The sequence below is a fragment of the Anarrhichthys ocellatus genome, unplaced genomic scaffold, assembly GCF_004355925.1.
Source record: "Anarrhichthys ocellatus isolate YVR2014 unplaced genomic scaffold, GSC_Weel_1.0 scaffold16, whole genome shotgun sequence".
NCBI classification, from domain to species: domain Eukaryota; kingdom Metazoa; phylum Chordata; class Actinopteri; order Perciformes; family Anarhichadidae; genus Anarrhichthys; species Anarrhichthys ocellatus.
The window spans coordinates 4,612,441-4,637,736 of NW_022280046.1; the positions used below are offsets into that span (position 1 = coordinate 4,612,441).

General features: G+C 40.1%; 2 protein-coding genes across 3 annotated transcripts in view; both read left to right on the top strand.

Moving 5' to 3' along the window:
• Nucleotides 1-15,790, top strand: part of cntfr (ciliary neurotrophic factor receptor) — a 202,228-nt gene extending 186,438 nt beyond the window's left edge. For both annotated transcript variants that reach the window (XM_031855473.1, XM_031855472.1), the window contains 4 exons: nucleotides 6,125-6,193; nucleotides 6,467-6,581; nucleotides 12,602-12,728; nucleotides 14,176-15,790. In XM_031855473.1, coding sequence (XP_031711333.1) covers nucleotides 6,125-6,193; nucleotides 6,467-6,581; nucleotides 12,602-12,728; nucleotide 14,176 — 312 coding nt within the window. In that variant the 3' untranslated portion in view covers nucleotides 14,177-15,790. The remainder of the gene's footprint in view (nucleotides 1-6,124; nucleotides 6,194-6,466; nucleotides 6,582-12,601; nucleotides 12,729-14,175) is intronic.
• A 5,286-nt stretch (nucleotides 15,791-21,076) lies between these two features.
• On the top strand, nucleotides 21,077-25,175 carry tmem267 (transmembrane protein 267). The gene is made up of 3 exons (XM_031855776.1): nucleotides 21,077-21,137; nucleotides 22,226-22,690; nucleotides 22,829-25,175. Exons 2-3 carry the CDS (start codon nucleotides 22,283-22,285, stop codon nucleotides 23,162-23,164), a joined length of 744 nt encoding a protein of 247 aa, XP_031711636.1. The 5' UTR covers nucleotides 21,077-21,137; nucleotides 22,226-22,282; the 3' UTR covers nucleotides 23,165-25,175.
• The last annotated feature ends 121 nt before the right edge of the window (nucleotides 25,176-25,296 follow it).

Below are 25,296 nucleotides of genomic sequence, written 5' to 3' on the forward strand. Positions count from 1 at the left end.
CACCACTCAACGTGTCCTGTCAGGTTCAGCTTTTATCGTGCATCGTTCTGCGGGCTACAACTCGGCGGTCCGTCTGATCATTTCAGTGAGTGACTGATGATTCAATTAGAGGCTTTCCGACAAACAATTGAAATAAGGGGGCAGCCTTAGAGAGAGTGTCGAGCAGAAACAAACATTGAGCGCTCGCTCAGCATACTATGCAAAGCTCACTGTGCTGTCGCTGGCTGTTTTTTTTTGGATTCTTTTCTACAGCTTTGACAACCTACGGCAAAGTCTATAACAATTAATGCTATTTGTCATTTTCTGACCAAACATCACTTGATTCAATCAGCCACTTAGAAGACTTGGATGACAGACTTTCTGTCCAGCACATGAAGTCAACATCCCATAATGTTCAAAGCAAAAATAAGAGATCTAAAGAACTTCCAGTCCGAGTCTAAGACATTCCGAAGGCAGTCTGAACATCAAATATCAGATACATTTTTAAAATGTCATACAGTCCGACTTTCTCCGATGTTTGAGTGGGTTAATGGGAGACTTTGTAAAGTGACTTGCAATGTTCTCAGCATAAAGAAGCTATATACATGCAGGCCATTTAACATTATAAATCACTGACAAAGAAACCAGAATCCCAAAAACCCACTTATCCTTTGGAGGGCCATGTGGGGTTGAGACCTATCCCAACTCACATTGGATGAGAAGCATGGTACACACAGGGCAGTTCGAACAAGATAAAGTGCATATTTCTTTTTATTCAAGCTTCATTTGTTCATATATCCATCTCCATGAAAACAATGTTGGTAACAAGACAGAATAAAGTTGTTACAGAAGGGGAGGAAGATAAGACGGGGATTCACCCTTATTCAAATTCTATCTTTCGTGACTTGTTCGTTTTTGGCATGCCGACATGACAGCATAAACCCGAGTTAATGTTGAGACACCTCCACCACCGCTTTGTTGTTGAAACTGCCGCATGCTTTTTAAGGGTGCAAGGTCTAGTTCTGGATTTTCGATTGGCTTGGGGGGGGGGGGGGGGGGGGGGGTTTAGCTGCCTTTTACAGTAATTGCTGCTATGGCGATTGGGGCTTCAAAGAGAGAAATACTGTCTGAGAAATTACCCCTGGTCTTGGCGTTTCTGTGTGTGCGTGCGTGTTTGTGTGTGTGTGTGTGTGTGTTCTCAAATGGGAGGAGTGTGCAGTGGAAAAATGGGAGCTGTCAGTCAACCTAATGAGACCAACCTTCTCAGTGCACACACATACACACACAGAGTGCCATCGGGCCAGTGGAAGTGCCATATAATTGGGTTTCCTTTCCAGGACAACAGACATGCTCACTGGATTAGATCTGACCACCGACGCCAATTTTCTCCATGTCTCCCTCTCTCTGCTTTTCCTTCTCTCTTGCTTCATTCAACTGTCTCTTTTTTGCATTTCCCTGTTTCGTCAGTCTCTTCATTCTTCCATATTCTTCTGTCTGTCTGCTCTTCTCTGTCTTTACATATTTCCCCTGTTGTCTGCCGACTGTTCTGCTTATGTCATTGTCATTTCCATCTCTGACCTACAGTAAATGTATGGTGCTTTATTCCATAGCCTATGCGCCTATATTTGGTATACAGTATATGACTAAATATATGATCGCAAGTATAATCCCCCTGATGCAGGTTATAATGAGAATATTTTACATATATTAATTGGATTTATTGGACCCCTAGTATGCCCTGTTTTTAATGGTAATCATAGGGATCAGCAGGAGTTCATCCCTTACTTTTAATTTCCACAACATCACAGTAAGATTAAACTTTATTGATCCCAGTGGGGAATTTGTTTGAGGTTTTTGCAACAGTAAACACAAGCAGAAGATAGGATAATGATTAAAGAAGGCACGAGAAAGAAATGTATTCAGTAGGAGTTATTAGGGCGCATGACAAAAAAGAGAGGGAAGAGAATAGGAAGGAAAGGAGAGGAAAGAAGCGTGGAGGAGAATGGGGAAATAAAGGATGTGTGAAAAATAAAGGGTCACTTCTTTTTCTCACAGTTCCTTATGCAACCCCTGAGGAATGTTCACATCTCCTCTCTCTGCCCCTCTCATTGTCTGGATTTGTGTAGAAGCTCTTGGGGAGTGTGTGCATGTGTGTGTGTGTGTGGGTGTGTGTGTGTGTGTGTGTGTGTGTGTGTGTGTGTGTGTGTGTGTGTGTGTGTGTGCTTAGTAGCACTAAGCTGTGTTTGTATGTGTGTGTGTGTGTGTGTGTGTGTGTGTGTGAGTGAATTTCTAAGCTTCTCTAAAACAATAATTGAAGTTAGTACAGTTACTAAAACTCAACTCATTATAATGAAATGTCATTTCATCATTCTTACATTATTTATTTTTATTTTATTGTTTTTTTTGCTGGACTTTTTACTTCATAATGTCACTTTCTAGCTAACAGTAACACTGAGAAAACTGAACCGAGAAACCAAAATGATCCAAACTCACAACCCAGCTAGTTAGCTGGCTAGGTAGGTAGCGTTTTGTCTACCATTTCTGTGCACTGTGTTTACTTACGGCAGCATCTAGACAGTTGGTTGATCACAATGACTTTGGCAATGCCGTTGCTCTAGCTAAGAGGAGCTAGCTGGCAAAACGTGATTGCAGCCGTTGAGTGTTAGGCCAAGTAAAATGTTTATTCAGCACTCATCTTAAACTGTGGATTCTGCGGTTTGGGTTGTTTTTGCTGTAAAGCAGCTGTTGAACTTGGTTTAGGGAGGAAGCAACAATGAGTTAGCTTTTCCATACATGTTCAAAGGGTTAGAAAATCCAGGTGTGCTGCCTCCCTTGTGGCTTCCTGCAATAATACCAGGCCGACATCTCTGTTTGCTCCAGTTCATCGTCAAGCATTCATGCTCACATATGCTGTTTACAATGAACTGACATATGGTGTTTATGCAGGAAATGAGGAAATGTCTCCAAAGTGAGGACATTTAGGGATCATTGCTTTCAAAGTAGACCATTTTGTGGTCATTCCATTTGGGTAGAATCTTTATTATTATCATTATCGCATTATATCTTGGGGTAAGTGAACACAGTGTATTTACACTGAGTCGATGGAACGTGATTGTGGCAAGGTAAATATTTGGGTGTTGGGAGTGACAATGTGTTTGTGCTGCTTTCCTTTGTGCCAGTGAGTGTGGAGGAGTCACTGAGTCACATACACATACAATTGCACTCACTTTTTTTTTTAAAGTTCGAAACAGCTTAGTATACAATACATCAGCCCTGCAGACACATGTGAAGCAAAAATAATCTCTCTCTCACACACACACACACGCACACAAGCAACAAGTAAATATACATCCCTTCACCACCACTGCCACAACACACAGGCTTGGTCTTGCAGTGTGAAAGATCTGACAGCGTTTTTTTGGCAGCAAAAGCAACAAGCCTCTCCAAAATGCATCTCCTCCTCCCATCTATCTCCCCTCTTCCCTCACGCATTCTCAGTGCATCCTCCCCTCCCCTCTCTCTCCCCTCCTCTCTCCGTCTAGTACGTGATACAAAGTGCTGCTCACACTTCTCCCTATTTAGCCACTTGGCAACGCAGTAACACATCCATCTCTCTGGAAGTGTTCATCTGCAAGCTGTTTACTCCATATACAGTACTCCTTCACATATAAACATATCCGTAGTTCACATACATGTGCACACACACACACGCACACGCTCAAGCACTAGATCCAGATCAGCCTTGTGAGCAGAAACAACAATTCATCAGACATGGACTGACTTGAGAGTAAACATGTGCATACAAAGAAACACAAACACAAATGTAGGGAGGAATACTTTCCCAAACTGGTGTTTTCTTTTTTTCAATCAAATCAAATGCAAGCACACACAAAAACACACACACACACACACAGACACACACATGCAAAAATATGAAGGCACATGCACAGAATTACATGAACACACGGAATCAAACAGACGTACGTGTCTGGCTGAACTTTCACAAGCTTTCACACGGTCGACATTAGTATGCAAGCACACACACACACACACATCAGAGTCAGAAAGGAATGCTGATAGAAGCTATGGTTCGATACGCTGGTTGGACTACACATAAACAGTGGACGTTTTAAGCTCAAAGGCTGCACACACGTCTGTTAACGTATACATGCACACATGCTATACACAAAGTCTATCCACACACATGTAACACACACACATGCTTGGACTATTGCATTCCACTAATGAAATTAAGCCTATAAATGTAGCGCTCGGTTAGGCAGATAAAGCCTGAACTTCCATCCAAACAGAGGGAGAGGGGGCGAGAGACAGAGTGAGAGCAGATAGAGAGAGGCTGTGATGGCAAAGTTGAAAACAGAAGGGCCAACTTTACAGAGAGGGTGAGCAATGGGAGACCGATTACAGGAAGACAGAGGAGGCGGGGGGGGTGGGGGTGTTATTTGTCAGATCGACTCCAGATTTGCACATCCTGAAGAACTAAAAGGGAAACTCCAATCGGAAGCTTGGTTACGGCTGGTGGTTAGCAAAAATGATATGGTGTGTGAGGGGTTTTTAATCCCAGCCCGGGAGATACCAAGAATATTTAGAAGGACAGTTCTGTTTTATTATAACTTTTGGTCTTATTTTTGTAGTTTTGGCCATCACGTCCATCATTTCTGCAGAGTGAAATATACAGACTCACAACGAACTGATTTAGTTAGTGTCATCAGGATAGCCTGATATAAATTGTTTCTAAAATTGTCCATCAGATGTTTTATAAGTTTACATTTTCACAGAGATGTGATTGTTTGTATACCATTCATCCAAATTTCATTCACCGTTACTGGCAGACATTACCATAAAAACAATTTCAGAAGATAGATTGAGTGAGACCAACCAACAATTCAAGATTATCAAGATGACTATGGTCAATCACCCGTTTATTACGGAGCAGAAAAGAAGATTTACTCTGCTGTCGTTCTCTAAAGATAAGATGCCATTCAGTAAGAAATGTCTGCTTTGGTAGTATTGATGAAATGAGGTAAATGTATTGCTTAGTACCAAATTTGAGTTTGTGTTCACAATATACTGCACAGTCAGGCCAACACAATAAAAAAAACACTTGTTAAGTTAGTACAATAAAGAATTCCAGATAACCTCAAGCTCTAGATTCAGTCTGAATCACCTACAGTAGGTGTGTGTGTGTGCATGCATGTGTAGGCATGTCCATAAATCATTTAATTCAACTTTAGCAGTAGAAAATGCATCACCCTCCTTCTCCCAAGTTTTCCTTGAGTCTTTCAGATACGGGCCGAAGGCAAACAAAAACACACAAGCACACAAGCACACACACACACACACACACACACACACACACACACACAAAAGTAACCGTGAATTAGAGAGGCAGCAAATCATGCTCTCATACACTCCCATGACTCAAACCGTTTTTGTTCATTCATTCATTGCGCTCTGCAAATTAAAGTGTCCACAAAAGGCTTTCAAATGTTGGCATGCATTACACTGTGTTGTAAAATGATGTGGCATTGATGCCAAAGCATTCTGGGGTAATCATCAATTATGCCACTGGTATTTTGCAAGTGTGTCTGACTGTTAGTATGCGTGTGGAGGCTGGGGGGGGCATCCAGGTTCAATCAATTCAACAGTGAAATGTAAAACACCGCAAGGATAAAGCAACGAAGTTGACCTATGCACAGAATAATGCTGAAAGAAAGGTCCGTTGTAAATAAATAAGCACTGAATAAAAGTTGTATACTGTATTGCACAGCTGAATCGATGCGTCATTAAACATGAAAGGCTCAGGCTAGGATTGCTATACTGAGCACATATTTTATAGATAGACCTATAGGTAGAATATGACATTCTGACCAAAGATACTTTTTGCCTTATGACTGCCTCTTGTAGCTGAGGATCTTCATAATTCATCATGTTGGAACATTTGGTATCACTAGGGCAATGGTAGTCCATTCAGACAGAAGGCATATATTTATACATCTCTTTTGTTAACTACTATATGTACAGATTTCAAAAATAAAATCGACATTACTTTAACTCACGGAACATACCCCAAGTGTGCTGGTCCGTCATCCAAACTGACCACCTGCTGTGTTCTTTGGCGGTTTAGGTGGAGCTATCTGACAGCACCTCCCACACCATCACCGATGCCTATGCTGGGAAGGAATACATCATCCAGGTAACATCTCCTGTCTTGCCATTTTACCTGACTGAGCATTTCAGACCTAAAACAATCCATCAAATACAATTGGATCCATCAGAAACCAATAAAATATAAATACATACCTATAAATGTATTTATTTATTCATACATACATGTATTGCTCTATGCTTCATGTTTTTAGTCTATACAGCCTGTTCCTGCACAATCTATTGAATTTTCAAATAATTTTTAAGCTTATTAATGAATGCCTCTAATTTAATTAATAAATACTGTCCTTGTGTTCAACAGGTGGCTGCCAAGGACACAGAGATTGGAACCTGGAGTGACTGGAGTGTTGCCGTCCATGCTACACCCTGGATTGAAGAGCAAATTACTTCCACAACCGAAGTGGACTTTCCTACCGGTAAGTTACAGCCTCACTTAAAGCCTGTTTCTTTTATTCTTACCTGTTGGTCGCTTTCAGAGTCGGTGACATAAGTCAGCTACACGTGTATGTGATCAGTGTTGGCACTGTACTGACCGAGATGAACATTTAGTTTCTGAAAACACTCTCGAATCCACACTGTCAAGATTGAAGGACCGTGTTCTTGTGCTGAGCTTTCTTTGATTAAGGTTTCCCAATGCACATCGTACATTAAAAGACACACTCCATCAGTCAGAAACACATTTAAAAGGCTGACTGGCTAAACAAATGCAGCAGATTTCAATTTATGAATGAATATATTTGGTCATAAACTTATTGATGAATCAAAATGTTGACCTGATGATGGTGCTAGATGGAAAGTTGGAGGATCACCAAAGTGCTTACAATTCCTCCTGTGGGAGACATGAATGTGTTTACCAAATGTCATGGAAATGCATCCACTCGTTATTGAAACATTTCACTCAAAACCACAAATACCAACCTCATGGTTGCACAACCGAAAAAGTCAAAGCATTTACCAAAACATTAGGATACATAGACTTGAAACTGCAAATGTTTGTCCAGAATTTAGTGCCAATCCATCTAGTATTTCACTGGACAAGTAAACACTTTGAAATGCTGACGGCGTTAAAGGAAAAGTAATCAGTAAAGTCAGTAGGGGTCATCCTCTGGGCACCATGCACGTCTGTACAGAATTGAATGGCAGTCCTCCCACCCAATAGTTGTTGTGATATTCTAGTCTGGACATAAGTGGTGGACCCCTGCTGACTGCCAATGTGGCTAAAAGGTTTGCATGAGAAGGACAGAATAAAGATGAGAAAGAGGCTAAATGCAAATTGGTGTCTAGCAGTAGCCTGTAATGTATTGAGATGGCTTGTTATGAATAGTTAATGATACACTTTTTAACTCCCCAAATATGCAAATTGACCAGTTCAAAGAGAGTAGGAGAATGGTAAAGATAGAGTGACTAATGGCTTAGTGTGTGACTGTATGTATGTGGAAATATTACAATAGTATTTCTATAACGCTGTTTGGTTTTTGTCAGTTGTGTAGAAGTTGTCAGGTGAAGAAATCATTAAGATGATAATATAGTATTCCTATAATGTTTGGAACAGTGTTCTTTCTGCCCACGGCTGTCACGCAGTAAATTTCCTGAGCCAGTTAGGTATGAAATTAAGTTTGGTTAATAACTTTCTTTATCATTAAATTGAGTACACTATAAGCGTTTGATAGCCTTGAACTTTTATCGCAGTTTAATAAGCTACAAGATCCAGCAGCCTCAAGACGAATCCACACGCATCAACCTGAGCGCCCGAACAAGGCCTCAGGGAAACACTGTGCCATCTTTTTAAATATGCTCACGTCCGTCCTACAGCCTCAGATCACTTTCTCGGTTTTATTTATGCATGAGAAATGATCATTTGACATTAAATCCACTACAGATTATTATATTCTGTGTGTCCCTTGATACACACACACACACACACACTCGTACACACAAGGACAAAAACTATCCCTAGGAATTATCTTGTTGGCACCCCTTCCACGTATGGCGAAATTCAAGGATGGCTCTCTTGTCAAGTCGAAATCTCTCAACGCACTGATGATCTCTGAACAACAAGACATCCATTCCAGGTCTTTCGTATTGTTCTCTCTGACCACGCTGGAATAGCACTGCACTAATGAAAGGACACATTTTAAATGAATCAACACTGAAAAAGAGTGGACAGGGTTTGATGTCCACTCATTCCATAAAGGTTTAAATTGTAGTCCTGCTGTGATCTGGCAAATGTACAGAAGGAAGTGGTAATCTACACCATCACCAGTTGCATATCAGCCTACTAGCAAACACTTTTATTAGGATATTGAAAACAGAACTTTAATGCAAAATCTTGTAAATGAAGGTGTTTTGATTGTGGTTAAAAGCTACTTTGTGTGTCTGTGTCACCACTTTGCTGTCTATTGTGATGCAAGGTGTGCTTTTGCTCCTACAACCAAATCCTATAGTGATGTCACGGTGTACTGACCACACCCTAAGTACACTTCTGCATCACTGCAACAAGCCGAGACCTTCAACCAATGGTCGTTGGTAAAAATTTGAAAAGAAATGTGGATTATTCAAGTGTCAACGGATTTGTTACAGCTCCGGATTGGAGCACAAACTTCACAAGGTAAAAAGCACAAACATCGGACAAATACAGTTCTAGGAGCAATATGAGGTCTCTATCAAAGTGTAAAATGTGCATTTGAAAACGATTTTTTATTATTTTTGGAAAGCATTTTGGTTGAACCCCTGACCTAACTTAAAGTCCTGCATCCAAACCTACGCCATTGCATGTCAACATATTGATAAATTCACTTGAGCAAACTTTATTTATCAACCGTGCAACATGGCTTTTACATCCGTCAAGAAGAAAAAACAAAGAAGAGAATTAATATCCTGGAGCTGTGATTCACTGACAATATGAACCCAATTTGAAATCCTTCAGAGAAAAGATTCAGTCTGTCTACCTGTCTTTCTCTCCATCACGCTGCCCGGCCATTGACATTTCTAAACAGTTTTACAGTCCAGCAGTGACTCCTGCTGGTCACAAGCAGCACTGCGCACCAATCTTTACAGTCAACACTGAATGTGCTAACGCATGCCTTAAAACACACAAACACATGCTAAATAGCACACACAGAACACATCTGACAGTCCCTCTCACACACACACACATATGAATACACACGTACACAGTACCTTCCTCTGATAACATGCAGTGTACACACACACACACATAAACACTGACTCAGGACACAGTGTATTATTCTTGTTCCTGAGTAAATAACAGGAGGTTATTGGGATTCTCGTCATGCCATCTCTCAATCCAGCTGCAGCTTCGCTGCTTCCCTTCGCTCTCTCCTCGTCCCGTTCTCTCATTCTCTTGTTTTCTTTCAGGTCTCTCTTTCAGTCTTTTTGTTTCTCTGTTCCTCTCACGTTTCTGTCTATTGATCACTCAACTCACTCCTGCTCTTATCTTTCGTCCCCTCACCCTTCGTACCGATCTCTTTTTCTGGCCTTTTGCCACCTTCTTTACAGATGTTACTTGGTGGACGACTGATTACATCTGTTGTAACTGCTTTGTTATGAAGTGACTACAGGGTTTGGTTGTCATTCCCATTGATGCTTACCCCATTTCTCCATGTTTTTTTTTAGTTTGTCCTTAAATTAAATGCAGTTTAGAAGTAAAAAAAACTGTAGGTACACCTGTTTTTACGCTCATTTTTAATTTGTGCATTAAAAAAGGGTATACGTAACCACAACACAATTCATTCAAGTCCAGACAGGGACCCTATCATACATTTTAAAAAGTCAAACAAGTAATTATTCAGTTTGCACTCTCTAATTTGAAAATTAGAAAATCCACGAAGTAAAAAGAGGATTCAGTCGTGGCTTTAAAAAGTTGCAGCGATCTTTAGTGTTGCAGCCATCTAAGGTATAAGTGTCTGCCTCGCCCACTCTGTGAGACAGAAACTGGACACTGTCTAGCGCCAAACAGGCAACACTAGACATCACGTCTAATATCCCTCATGTCTAGATCTATTTATAAATGCTTACAAGTTTCTGCTTAATAAGCAGAAACCACAGCCAAATGTTGAAGCAAATGCTGAGGTTCTTTAAGGTCCTCCTCTACTGCATGCTGGCTCCACTTCACAGGAAAACCTCTACTTATTACCATGACATTATTCTGTCTTTAAGGTGACGTAGAGTATTAAGAAGGGAGGTGTCATTTCATGCGTTCAGGGTTCTAGAAGCAAAGATCAATCATCAATCGGTTTCTCCGTAAACAGTGTTGGGCGATTGACATGGTTAGAGCACTGCCACGGTTGCAATGGACACGAAAAAGAACCAGCAGTGTAAACATTTAGTATCTGAGTTAGAAAATGTCTTATTTTTGATTTAAAAAAAAAAAAAAAGAGGTGGAAGCCTTAACTACAACTCCCAAGGTGCATTTGGATACAAAACATAAATCCTAAAATGTGGGTGTGTGCACCGCCAAGGGCACGCAGAAGCTGCAGCGTAGGCTTTGTAGAAAATAAATGCAGGTTAAATCAACTCACTTTTGGAGCAGAGGTCAATTTTTTGATGAGTTTGGCATCGCTGCCTCTGTTTTTCTTGTTTAGTTCTGGTTTGTTTTCTGCAAAAACAAACCATTTCGTATTTACTGCGGCTCTGATTGGCGCCTCGTACTGGCTTCTTCTTCATACAGTAGCAACGGTAATTGAGGCTCATGGGCATAGAGCTATAAAAGCTACAGCCATAAATAAGATAACCCTACAGTATTGTTTATCCAGGAGTCGTCTGTCCTTTGTTTCTGTGGTGGGTATGTTATGAAGAGAAAACTTTGAAATGGGAACCGTATGGATGATCACAGACGTTGATTTTCTTACAATCGTCTTCACAGTTGAATATCCTAAAGCCTCAGACTTCACCTTTACCTTAAGGGGAACTTAATCTTATTGTCTTCTCTTCCTCTTGTCCAATCTTCATCCATCCCTATTGTTTTCTCTTTATTTTTCAGATCTCTCCCTCACCTCTCTGCCTGCCTGCTCTGCTCCCTCTCTTCACCTGTTTCTCTTCCCCACTGTTGTTCATCTATCTCCTCCTCACATCATTGTCATGTCTCCCTGTCCCCCAACTACCTTGTTACATCAACGTACACCCCATAACTGTCTCTCCTCGTCGCCATCACATTATGTCTGCATAATTTTTATTTCCGCCACCACTCCAAAGCAAAATGTTGTGCTGCAGGCAGGAAAGTATTGCACAGAGCTGCTGAACATGGTTAATGTGTCCTAGTTTTCTCTCTCTCTCTCTCTCTCTCTCTCTCTCTCTCTCTCTCTCTCTCTTTCTGGCTATTTCACACCTGACTGCCTCTTCCTGACTGCCAACACAGTGCTACACAAAAGTCATTAATTAGAAGGAGAGGGAAATCATATTCTCTCTCCAGTAACAAAAATGCAGCGGGTTCAAGACTGAGCTACAAACAATATGCATGAGTTAATATCTACTGTGCTGCCTGCACCCGTTTAATAAAGCATTAAACTGGGATATTTTTATTTGTCATGTTATGTAAAACCAAAAGCACTAAAACAGCTTAAGCACATCGTCATTTCCAGCATATTTATGTTTCCCACCAGCTGTTAAGGACCCGCCCCATACACATTAACATAATGTATTCAGCTGGGAATGGAAATGGGTTTCTTTCTATTTTATTTTTAATTATTATTATTATTTTGTTATTGATTTGCTGTTCTGAAATTTTACCAGGACATAAAGGTTATTGCTTTCAAGTCTCAATTCATGTGAGGTCTTCAGGAAGTCAAGTCTCAGCGCACTCAAATCACTTAAATGGGACTGAAGGCGGTCTAGAGTTCTGCTTATGTTCTGTAAAATCTAAATATACAGCATATTATGGGTGGGTAAATGGGTAGATTTTCAAAGTGTGTATTAGACCGTCCCTTATCAGCAGTATATTAACTTTAGCAATGCACATTCCCCCTTTTTTTAACTTTATACACCTCCTGCTCCGTTCACTGTCTCCTTTACCTCAGGGTTTTTTTGCACATTCTCCCTTTCTCCTATTTGTGTCTCCATATTTTATCTATTTTGGTCTTCTGTCCTTCTCTCTCTCTCTCTCTGTTTCCCTGCGGCTTCAGTGTGAAAGAGATTTTTTTTTGTCCAGTTCACTTCATAACTGCTTTGACAAGTCCCATATTGACTGCGATTAGAATTGATTCCACTCTGCACTGTATTTTCCTTTCTGTTTGGTTCTGCCCGGTATGATGAGTACTTTTCAGTGTCCATTCATCAATACAACGTTTTGTGTATTTTGCCCCTTAGGAACAAATGATTGTGTCACACTGTATGACCACAGGGGGAAAAAAAGAAAGAAAAGCAAAGAGAAAGAGTTAGGGTTAGTAAGGTTTATTGTGTTTTCTGATTGTTTTTTCAGAGACTAAGACCTCCCCCATACCGTCCTCCAACGCACCACAAAAGGCTGAACCTCCAGTGGGCAGAGCTGCAAGACTCCTCACATTTGTCTCCCCTTTGCTGTTAGGAATGCTGCTGCTTTTCATGTGGTGAGCAAACACACACACACACACACACACACACACACACACACACACACGTCTTGTAATGAGTCTCCAAACCCCTCAACTTTGAATTCATTAACTCAGTCATTCAGTCACATATTGGCAAGTCGATGCATATCTATTGATGTCAGGAGCTTGTTTAATAGAACGAGAGCAACAACGATTGAGTTTGTTTTATGACCCAGCAGGGTGTTTTTCTTCATATTTTTCTGCCGAGCCCCTGAAGGGATTGAGGTAAAATTCAATGCAAGGCTGTCCCATTTCATTAATTTTACACGTTTTACTCTGTAAATCATGCCGTAATAGCACATCTCCTGTCGATGATGTAGATGTTAAACAATGAATGTTGAAATGCTGAATGTCACGGTTCACAGAAACGCACACTGTAATGGTTTTCTGATCCCAAAAAAAGAAACACTGCCAAAGAGCACTCCTATCATAACACTTTAACCAAATAACATTAAACTTGGCTGCATCTCTAAGTGAACACCTGCAGCTCATTTTAACCACTGGAGGATGAATTTCTTGGTCATTCTATCGTACACTCTGCTACAGCGAGTCCAGCTGGGAATCTGTTATGTGCTGTTTACACACACAGTCCTAGCTCTCAAGATCATGAATGACAGATCATAATTTGTGTTTGTGCTAAAGGTCAAAGCTAGTTTATAAAATAAATATTTGATGATTATATGAAATACAATGCATAGTTGGGGAGTATACCAGTGGTTCCACCAACGAGACATATCCCCTCTAACCTTCTCACATGGTTTAGTTTAGATAACTGTTTAAGGCCCCAAAAAATGAAATGATCTAACACAAAGTTAGGCTTCAAGTAATGCGTTTGTGTCTGGACCAATCAGCATCCTGTAAAGGAGTACTGGCCGTTAAGGCCGCGGTTTAGTTGTGTGCGAGACGACAAAGAGAGACGACTGTTTGTTCTAAACAACAATGGTGGTTCCTGATGAGGTTAGCGTGGATGCTGCAATAGCATCAGTTATATCTGAACTGGAGAGTATTTCTTCATTGAAAGAAGAACAACCGCGAACGCTTTTCCCGTCTCGCAAGAGTTTGATTGACAGACGGTTCATCCAACCACCTGCCAAGTATCTTTTGACACTTCCTGCCCTTTTCCAAACAGTTTCCAATGACGGCCTCTCGGTTGGTTCTGTGCAACAAACCATCTGGCGCGTCAGTTTACCTTGAGATGGCCCTTGGTTTGGAATTGGTACTTTTACTTTGGTAAAAAGTTAATGACTGACTGATATAAAGATTATCTACAACCAGACATATACAACCAGTACTAACTACTAACTAATAAACAGCAAATCACAAGGGATACGCCTCAAACAGGATCGACAAAGTAGATGATTCCATTGTTTGATGAGGTGCAGCTTGTGATGCCAAATTTGTGCTTTTCTCCGTTTCTTTCTAGATGTAAATGTCATATTGCTGAAGAGAGTAGGAGGAAGAAGAAGAGGAGGAGGAGGCTGGTCTTTTTTTCTATTTTGCACATGTTTCCAGGATACAGTGCATTGATCATTTCTGTCCATCACTCAGTTACTCACCGAGATTACTTAGACATGAAACTAGACGATGATAATGCCATTCAGCATTTTTGATAAATGGAGACAAAGAAATTCTTCAGAGGAGCTTTTGAAAGCGGCTCCATCATCAACAACAACAACAACAACAACAACAGCACCAACAGGAGCAGCACCAACCACCACCACAACAACAACTACAGCAGTGATATCAGCATAAACAGTCTTATATTACCCCCTTGTGGCTTTGGTTGGCCACAGCAGACTTTGTTTGGCAGACAACAGTTTGGTTTGGGAATCTCCTCTTCAGATCAAGAAAATCGACTCTTCAGATGAAAACAAAAAAAAATCTCCCCATTACCTTTTTGTCCTTTTTATTTTATTGATTATGAATTAATTTTCACTTTCTTCTGAAATTGCAGCACCGTACGGACGAACACACACATATATAGTGTGTTTGTGTGTATAGTAACCGTAGCAGTCCCCATACAGCTAAATCATCATGCCAAAGACTCAACTCACCCCCCAAAACAAAATGGTTCCCAAACAATTCACTGAGCTTCCTGAAGCCCGTGTCTGCCTTCGTCGTGGGTTGAAAACTCCAGAAAGTTATATATATATATATATATATATGTGTGTGTGTGTGTGTGTATGTGTGTGTACGCACAACACCAAATTGATGCCAACTCAAACAGTACAAAAATTTAACTTGGGACGAGTCCGAGGGAACCTGAAGCTCCCATTTGTGTAAACCTGCCATTTATCAAAGAAGCCAGACAAATACTCAATCAGACTCTGAATCTGCCAACGACTGAATCAAACTGACGGAGCGAGTTGTTTTGTTCGATACGAGGACTAACGCTGAAGAATTCAGTCACGGTAGTCTGGTTTATTTACACGATTAGCTTTACTCTCTGCTTTCAACGACTGGCAAAGAGGACCTGGATTGTAAAATAAATACATCAGTGGATTTGAGACTGAACAGTTCTTTGCCCGCCCGTTTGTTTTGGCTCGACGACGACAAAGTTGGTTATTGAAACATCGAAACGATCGATGTTGGTTTTCAGTTCTGCTCTGTGATTTAAAATAAAATAACAGAACAGTTTGCTTCCCAAATTCTGACGCCTTTACAAACATAGAAAAAATGTCTTTTTGCAGTTTACATTTCAATAGCCAATATCACCAGTTAATATTATGTTATTCAAAGGAATATTGATGTGTTTTATTGTATTTTTTTATCTTATGGACAAATAATACAAACACACATATAGGATTTTAGTTTTTTTCTTTCGGACATTAATAATGGCTTAATTCTCCTTGCTCATATTTTGTAAACTATGATATGTAACTTTAACATTGAACAAAAAGTTTATTATTTAATAATAATAATAATGTATGTATTAGCAGTAGAATGTCGTAACCTGTACCTGGGGTCTTTTTTATAGATGTATATACAATGACAGGTTTCAACCATTAAATGTGACCATTTCACAATGAATGATGACACACTGGCCTCATATTCATTTTGTCCTTATGAGCTGATACAGTGAGAACACATTACATCACCGTTATTCTTCCTGCTCTGACCAGGTGATGCTCATGATGCAAAAGAGGAATTCTTTTTTCTAAACTGTCATGAAGACTAACTTTTCAATGGAATACCAGTGATGATGCACTACTTACATCACGAGTCTGCAATAGACGAGTCTGCTTCCTTTCTAGTTTTCCAAACCAATACTTGTGGCCTCGCAGAGAATGTTTTTTCTCACTTTGACTTGATGGTAAAAGTACATTTACAGATTCAGATGAGATATATTGGTATTGCATGGACTACTGTTTGCATATATGATGCACCAGTCTCTCTCCACTCACATTGTTTTAGAAGCACACATTATTCTTCACACTTAAACTTTATCATCAGGTGGTATCTTATTACAGGGGATTTGTGTCCATGAATTTAATTGATTTCCTTTTGCCTCAAATCACATCAATCACATTATTATATACTATATCATATTTTATTATATTGCATGTCACACACAGATGCTAACTGGGGAAGGCACTGATTTGAGCAACTTAAAATGCTTTTATAAGAGGATGTGTTAAAGCTAGTTTCCCACTCAATGAAAAGCTCTACGCTAACAATGACTTGCTAGTTTAGTGTGTTGGCATGCTAGTATTTGCTTATTAGCACTAAACACAAAGTACAGCTGAGGCTGCTGGAAATGCAATTAGTTTTGCTGGTATGCAAGTATTTGGCAAGTCAAAATGTGGACCTTAATATAGCGTTAGAGGTAAAGTCACAGGGTCAGTCTAATCACAATTCATCCTCCTGGGAACATGAATGTCTGTATCACGTTTCATGGCAATCCAGCAAGATAGATATTTCAATTATGACCTAAGAATGTCAACAAGCTGGTGTGGCTATAGAGAATAAGTAAGAGGATGACCAAAGTCAGCAGGTTTCATCATCTGGGGGCCATGCATATCTGAATTGATCAGACTGACATTACCATCCTTGGAGCCATGCCCTCTAGCATGTCTAAGAATGAAATGAGTTCAAAAACAGACACCTGTTTGATCCGTCTGTTCATGTTTCTTGTCCATTGTTGTTCCAAAAGTGAATAAAAACAAAGACAGAGATAAAGTAACTTCATCAATGGAACACAAATTCTGAGCAACTAAAAAAGGAACAAACACAAGAACTTGAATCACTTTGTTGAACGTGAAAAGGTTATAGTCATTCTGCTCCCACTAACCAAATAAAACAACCCATTCTGCAGCTCATTGTTCTGGTTCTCAGGCCTGTACAGAGAGAGTTGCTTGAAGAGATTAAAAACCATCTTTAAGCGAAGTCTTGTTAGTCATACACACTGAAAAATACAAGGAGAAGGTGACAGCAGTATGAGGGGTTTTTTTGTTCTTTTTTTTTTTGCAGAACCCATGTTTGTGTCCCAACAGTTGCAAAAAAAACAGACATGTATATGCCTCTTGGAAATGTAATGATATTTCCCTAACCTTAAAGTAGCCCTATAATTTATCTTTATTTTGACTTGGGTCATACTTTTGTAGCTTTGGCCGTCATTTCTAGCGGTTATGATAACACGTGGACTGTTACGGCAGTAATTCTACCAAATAAGTTTTGGCCGAAGTGGGGTTTCATTTAAAACTTGGATGATCGTCGAACAGCTTGTGTTTCCTACCCTATCTGACATCACGGTGTCCAGATCTCGGTAAGTTAACTTTCTCAGATAAATACAACATCCACAATCAGATGGATAAATTCAACAGCAAAATAAGAACAAAGGAGGATTTGTTTGGTCAAAACTCTCCTCTTGACCTTTAGATCTCACTCTGTGTCTCCCTCTCTCTTTAATCTGTCTCACTGTCTCTCTTGCCTCTCTCAAGCTCTCTTTCTTTCAATATTCTGACAAGTTCTGGCAGGCCGACGTGCAGACCAAGGACAAATCAATACACCATCTAACAGCTGTCAGCTGAGTCCTCTTTGTGTGTGCGTGCAGATAGGAGAGTGTATCTGCTGCCGTGGGTATTGCATTCATTAGTCTTTCCTTCCTCTCCCTCTTCCCTTGCTTATACTGGCCCGACCTTTTTTGTGTGTCGATGAGAACCCAATTAATATTTACAATGGCAGTGCATGAAGTGAACAAGAAGGGTAAAAGGACCACCGTGACATCAGACTGGTGAGGACTTAGTCTTATGTTGTCCTTGTTGTTCTTCATGTTGAAAACAGTCGGAGTAAATAGCATTAAACTGATATTTCTACCTGACTTTAATTAAATGCAATTGAAATGTTCAGCCATGCGCCCTTTGTGTGCAACCACGATGTGATCCACATTAACCTCTACGCGCGCGTGCGTGTGTGCGTGCGTGTGTGTGTGTGTGTGTGGATATTGCATCCACAGACTTCTCTAATGACTAGCTTGACCTTTCACTGATAACTGGAAGAATGACACGGTCTCTCCTTCCCTCTCAATTCTGCCCTGGCTCTCGCCTCTTTAAACACTCAACTGGCTGCCTCCCTATCTTTGCTCCAGGACTTATCTTATCTCTCTGTTTTACAATTCTTGTCTGTTTGTCACACAGTGTTTCAACTCCCTTTTCGTGCTACTTATCTACAGTACCTAATCACACTCTTTTCTTATACATTTTTCTTCATCTTCTTATAATTTGTCCTTATTCTTGTTATTAATTTACTCAGTTTTGAAGCCATATATATTCATATACATTTAATGATGTTAACAGTTTTGATGGACACTGTCAAGGTATTCATTTAACTGTTAACTATTAATGTTTATTATTGAGGTTGTAGTTTGCACTGGTGTTACATGCAGCATAATTAAACTCTAAGCTAACTACCTTTTTTTAGAACTTTGAACAGCCAAATACAAAACTTTGTTACTTTAATTAATTTGTTTAATTTATTTATTTATGTATTTGAAAATGTCACACCTTTGGAGAAAAATGAAAAAAGAAGTAAAGATCCTCCATGTGGCCACTGGAGAGCAGCAGAGACCACCTCTTTCACTGTGCGCTGTCTGCGGTGCTGAAACATCCCAACGCGGTCTCCACCTCTGTTCTCTCTTGCTTCTCTCCATGGTGCTGAATTATCGGTATAAAAGAAGATTTCATCACTCCTCTGTCCTCATGTGACTTGCAAACTAATGAAGTCCACCATCATGATGGACGGTCCAGCGCCTTTGCTGTGTGCAGAAGAATTGGGTGGAGCAGAACACCAGTATGTCTCAATGCATTAGTAACCATGTGTTAGTGAACATTTACGTGTGAAAGAACAAGCAAACCAAAAATGTTATTCTCCTCTTTTATTCTGGTGATTGTTCCAACAGTTGTTTGTCAGGCGTAAACACAACAGAACACATTTGTTGTCACTGACGTCTATGAAGGACTTGAGTTGTGAGTCAGTGCTACGAAATGACAGTTTGTGTCCTCAGTCATGTTCACCACAAATACTGCTGGAACATCCAGGGTGTTTCTCACTGCGGATATGGCAGCCTCGTTCTCCAAACTGTAGTGCTTCTCGTGATTGGATTGATCTTGTCACTCTCTTCAGGAACTGACCAAATTGCCATACATACAAGCTCGGTGAGTCAGCAGAGATGTCTTTTAAATTAAAAAGCAACTGTTAACACTGTCACTCCATTCAAGACACAGAAATGGAAAAAAACAAATCAGAAAATGTTGAGCTCATTTCTCAAAAATAGAGAAAAAGCAAATCACAGATTGAATTTGAATTCTGAATGACTACTGATGAAGTCAATTAGAGAAGAAAAAAAAGAGAGCCGGGCACATCAGATGCATCGGGGTTAAACAGATATAATCCTGGATCCTTAGTAGAGACATTATTAAAATTGGATTTTACATGACTGGTGAAATGTAAATTTATTGCATGCCAAATTTCCTCCTTTGAACTGACACACGAACCCGCCGCTCAGTGGGATTGCCTGATTCGTAATAGGGGAACCTATATTTTGTTCCAGTTAGGGTTCAATATTGGTATTATTCTGCCTGTCATAATCATATAATATAAATACTATCTTAACATATCCAAAAGCAGCATTGTTTGTAAGACAACCTGTTGGTCTGGTTTATATAGTGTGCCGCTCATCATTAGTCTCGAGCCCATTTTGGATCCTAAAACAGTGTAAACTATCGTGAATTGAGAATTATTGTTACACGTGTAAGAAGAGAGCCAGGCTGCAGACAGTGTCATTCACTTCACAAGTCCTTCATTTGTTTTCATTCTGTGGTCTCTTTAGCCCTCTAGTGGTGCTCAGAGACACTGCAGCCACTAAAGGTTAGATCTCTTCTGTGACAGCCTTGATCGGATTTCTCTTTGCTGTAGCAGTGACAGTTTCATTCACTGTGTTCACCCTATGTTGCTTGGCCTTATCCAGCTTTGGTTGAAAATGAGCAGATATGATGGTGGGTTTTTGCAGAATAGAGTTGTACGACACTTTTTTCAGTATATAGTCAATCCTGTGCAAGTTATAGACTTTTTACTGGAGGCTTAAAGTACAGGTGTAATAAATAATTAGTTGGCTCACCACAAGCTCTCCATTTCTAAAAATAAAGTCAAAGACTGACCAGTAAAAAAGACGGTGTTCATCAATGAACCTCTGGCAGTGTAGTCCTAGTTTGTCTTTATAATGTTTAATCCAAGTCCAGGTCCCAGTGCCAGTCAGGGCCTGTAATGTCATAGAAGCAAAACCACTGTAGAAATATGTGATTAAATATATTAGACTATGACATGTTGGACTAAATACTGAATAGGCTTAAAATTGAAATGTAAATATTTAATTTAAGATTGATTGAATTTGCAAAAGTTCAAAACTGGACATTTTAATTATTTGCAGTGTTATGCAGTGTCCCCCAAAGATAGGAATGGTTTGTAACCCAACCCATGCCCAACCTATATTTTAATTACATTTCGGTTGGATTCTTAAGATAAAACAGAAGTAGGTGTGATATACCACCAAATAAACACACAGAAACTGTGTTTTCCTTCTTCTTTTTTAACGGAGGCTTTTTTAAAGAAAAAAAAAAGACATGTTGGACATGGATTTCATTTTCACTGTGTTTTTCACAAAACATATTCGTGTTACATTAAATAACTTCGAAATAAAACCACTTAATGTACGGAACAAATAAGATCCCCTCAAAGACGGAAGGATATTCTTCTGGCGATATCCAGCTGTTCCACCCATGACCTGTGGGTGGAAGCAAAGCGCCGCCGACCATCAGTACTGTACTACCGGAAAACACCACAGAAGAAGTGTCAAGCCTGTCGATCGGCAAACAAACCCAGGGCGATGGGGTGAGTAACGTTATCGTTATATTTATCTACCAGTTGGTCAGAACTGACTTAAAAAAACACTTAAATTAGACAAATATACAATTGAATTACATGTTTAGCTTGAAAACAAAGCGTGTCATATTGTGAAATTCACTGCAGTTATAGCAGAGCTAATCGTGACAGCTGCTGTCCGCCTACACAAAGCGGAATCATATCATGACACTGTTAGCCAGTTAGCTCCTAGTTAGCTCTCATTGTCAATGATGTTATCTTAGCTTGGTAAGAGCAGGTTATCTAACATGTCTCCCTTTTAGAACGACGGCCTCACGTTAACTTGTGAATGCCGGACGAAGATAAATGACGTCCACCACTGTTAGCCTTGCAGACATACAGCAGAGTTAACTACAGTAACGTTAGCTGGTAGCTAGCTAATTAAACATTCATGTTCATGGGCACGTTTGAAAAGGTTAAATGTTCAAAGCAGGAGACTCGTGTCATACCTGCAGTCGATAACGATGATGTAAATGTGCTACATTTCACTCAATTGCACGAGAGACAGAGATCTATGTTATAAAGGAACCTTTTATATATGTGATACCACAGTATTATGCTTTTTATCATAGTGGAGGGTGAAGCCCCACCTTCAAGTCATTCATGCTCAATACGTGGTGATATTTGAAGTGGCAATATATAGAGAACACATTCATTATTATAATACTAAAACCACTCGCATATCATCTGTATTACCCAATGTGCACTGTAATGTTTGTTGTATTTATTGTCTTTATTTGTGAGAATCTATATTTGATTATATTTTCTATTCTTGATGCATAGTGGCAAAGTCACATTGTCCAAACCTCATGGGAGGTGTATTTATTGAATGATAACAAAACAATCAGTATATATTTCTTAAAACAAGGTTTTACCAGCAGGTACTGTAGTAGATCCAAACAGAACATGGTACAGAGGTACACATCTTCACAGTGTTTTTTGGGAATGTAATATGAGTGCTTTGTGTTTACACATCGGCCCAAAGCCAGACCCCACTCTTCTTCTCCTCTTTTCATTTTCCCTCATTAATCCCTCTCCTTCCTTCCTTCCTCCTCCAGTCTACCTGACTGTTGCTGAACTTCAGTGGTGATTGGCCCCCACAGCCATCTGTCAACATGCAAGGATTCTACTCCAAGCTGGACTCCTCCCTCTCCTTATCCCCGTTATTGGGGGCGGGCCTCGGGGGAGAAGGTGCCCCTGTACCTCTCAGCCTGGCCGTGGAGACGGAAAAGGCTCAGGCTCTCCTACAGACATTCAGCTCCGCCTCCCTGCTGGCGTCGGCAGGACTCGGTATGTTCTGCGTGGTGGCGGACCACGCCCTCCAGCTGTCCGTCATCCAGAACCACCTGTGGCTGCGCGCCGCCTTGGACAACGCCACACACGGATTTGTGGGGCTGTGGTCGTGGGCCGTTGTTATTGGACTGAGGAAAAAGAGTGACCTGTATGAGGTGCTGCTTGCCGGTCTTATGGCGTCAATCATAGACCTGGACCATTTCTACATGGCTGGATCCCTGTCACTCAAGGTAGGATTTGATAGAAATGTACTGAACATGACACAGTGCGTAACTAATTCATATCGATCAGGGAGAATGGCAAAGTCCACTTTTCTTCTTCTTTTTTAAAATAGTCAAAATAAAAACACTCTTCCCCTTTTCTTCCAGGCTGCCGTCTCGCTCCCTCAGCGTCCTCCTCTCCACTGCTCCTCTCTCATCCCGGTCCTCTGTCTCTCGCTCCGCTTCCTCATGTGGATCGGACGCCTCAAAGACGCTTGGTGCTCCTTGCCGTGGATGCTTTTCATTTCCATGGCCACGCACCACATCCGCGACGCCGTGCGCCACGGCCTGTGGGTGTGTCCGTTCGGCAACACGGCACCGCTCCCCTACTGGCTGTACGTCAGCACCACGGCGACGCTCCCTCACCTGTGTTCGGTGCTCATGTATTTGACAGGAACCAGGGATGTGATCTCCACCAAACACGGCGTGGCCATTGATGTTTAGAAGTCACCGATCTGGTACGGATCCTCTCTGGGCACAAATGTTGCTAGAACAGAAACTAAGAATCTGATTTGTTTTTCAAGCCACAAGGATGAAAAAACCGTCACTATATGATGTTGGAAAACAAACAAAACTTACCATTTTGTTTTCCATGGATTGAGAAATCTGTAAAATAATTAGCTGTGGAAATGTATAAGAATCTTGTTCACTTGTATCTGGAGAAGGATGCTTATCTCTAATAACTGTCTTAAGTGTATTGGAGCGACCCTTTAAAGCTTTGACATATCGTTTTGCAGAGGCTCCTCTGCTCATCTACCCAAACCCCGATAAAGGGACCGCACACTTTGTGTGGCCCCTGAACTCTTAACCAGTCATCATCTGAACTATCAACTGTCTGTCTACGTCCTCAGAAGGAACACTCAAGGAAAAGCCCACCAAAGGTCATCCACTAGCTGTAAGACACTGACTCTCAGTATATTATTACTGTTATTCCACTGTGCTTTTACAAGTGCTGATCTGTAGTGAAGTGTAATGTATTGTACGTTCATTATAGAGTAAGTCCAGCATTAATCACCATAGAACGCAAGTTATCTGTCAGCTGTCACCACTCTGCCATGTCAGCATACTCTCATGTTGCTGCTTGGATGAGCCTTATTTTTGAGATTGTTTTGCAAATCAGAAGTTTCAGTGCCAAAATTATGGATCACGAGTCGTTGCCTGTGTAACCTGCTGGTAGTTCCAAATAATTTAAAATGTATTTTTTGCATTGACATTGTTGCATTTAGCTGTAAAAACATCCTTATTCCACAAGTTGTGTACACTGTGTGCATGAATCACCCTGGGATGGTTGACGAGTTGTGTTCCCACTGTACTAATGACAGAGAACTGCTTTTATTTTATTACAATGTCAAACAGGAAATTATCTTTTCTAATATTTGACAGATTTGTTTTAGTTGTTGCAGCAAACTGGAAGTATGAAATGACCGTGTGAGAGGTGATTGGCGTCCCACATGTCCTCTCTATTCTACATCAAACACTAAAGGATCAGGGACCTGGAGAGATGCAGCAATGTTTCAAGCATTCAAGGAATTCATTTTTTTCAATAGTGTGTCTATTGCTAGTCAAATCTTAATATAACGTCTTAATATAGAATGTAGTCTAATTGCTGCATTAACATGCTGTATATTGGTCTACTGCAGGTTTTGTGGTGTTAGTTATTTAATTAAATGATTGATACAGTACTTATTGAAGTTCCTCATCTCACATGAGTAATATTCACGACGACACAGAACATGTAGAGGTAGGAAGTCCTCACACTGTTTTAGATGTAGACGGATCACACGTGCATTCCTTAACACTGTTGTATTATTTATTACATCGTATGTGTTGGTACAGTGCATTTAATGGGTTTTAGGAACTTGTAGTTATTTTAATATAATTGCTTTAAATATAAAAGGGATGGTGTGCTCATCAAGAGGTTTCTGCTTCTATCTTTTTGGATTGGGACATGTTTAGTTTAGCATTTATGACATATTCACAGTATACTCAAATAGCCATAATCAAATATTTTAATATCCATCTAAGGTTTTTTTAATTTATTTTTGTATCTGTTTTCTTGTGGAGCTGCTGGTGATTGTAAGGTTGTAATGGTGCTTGTTCTCCACTAGGTTGCTGCAGTGAGCTGTCGGCGTTCACAATTTGCTAATTTGGCACATAGTGTGTGAGAATTGCCCAGTGGGTTGTAGAAAACACAGTCCAGGAGAATTTAATTTATGTATGTGTTATTCTGTATTCGTTGACTTTTAGAAAGAGATGCACAATGGCTGCCGTCCCATTTGAGTCACCAGTGTTTGAGTGTATCTCTTTTACTGCTGCTTATGTGACCTTCATTAATGTAATATGTTGAATTTTGCACATTGTAAGACTTTTGTTTAAATTATGTTTTCTATTTGTTGATGTTTTTGTATGAAGAATGTTTGATTTTAATAGTAATAAAGTATAGATATTAACAGGATAGTGTGAAAGTAGTGTTCTTTTTATTTTGATAAAATATATCCTGTGTATATATTATATTATCATTATGTATATGTTATGTTTGTGCATCAATACATGCTTGATCTACTATGTTATGGGGG

What these genes read in the sequence shown, in the direction of transcription:
- tmem267 (XM_031855776.1), top strand. Translation starts at nt 22,283, where the DNA reads ATGCAAGGATTCTACTCCAAGCTGGACTCCTCCCTCTCCTTATCCCCG. An exon ending in CTGGATCCCTGTCACTCAAG is followed by an intron (nt 22,691 to 22,828) that starts GTAGGATTTGAT and finishes CTTTTCTTCCAG; the next exon opens with GCTGCCGTCTCGCTCCCTCA.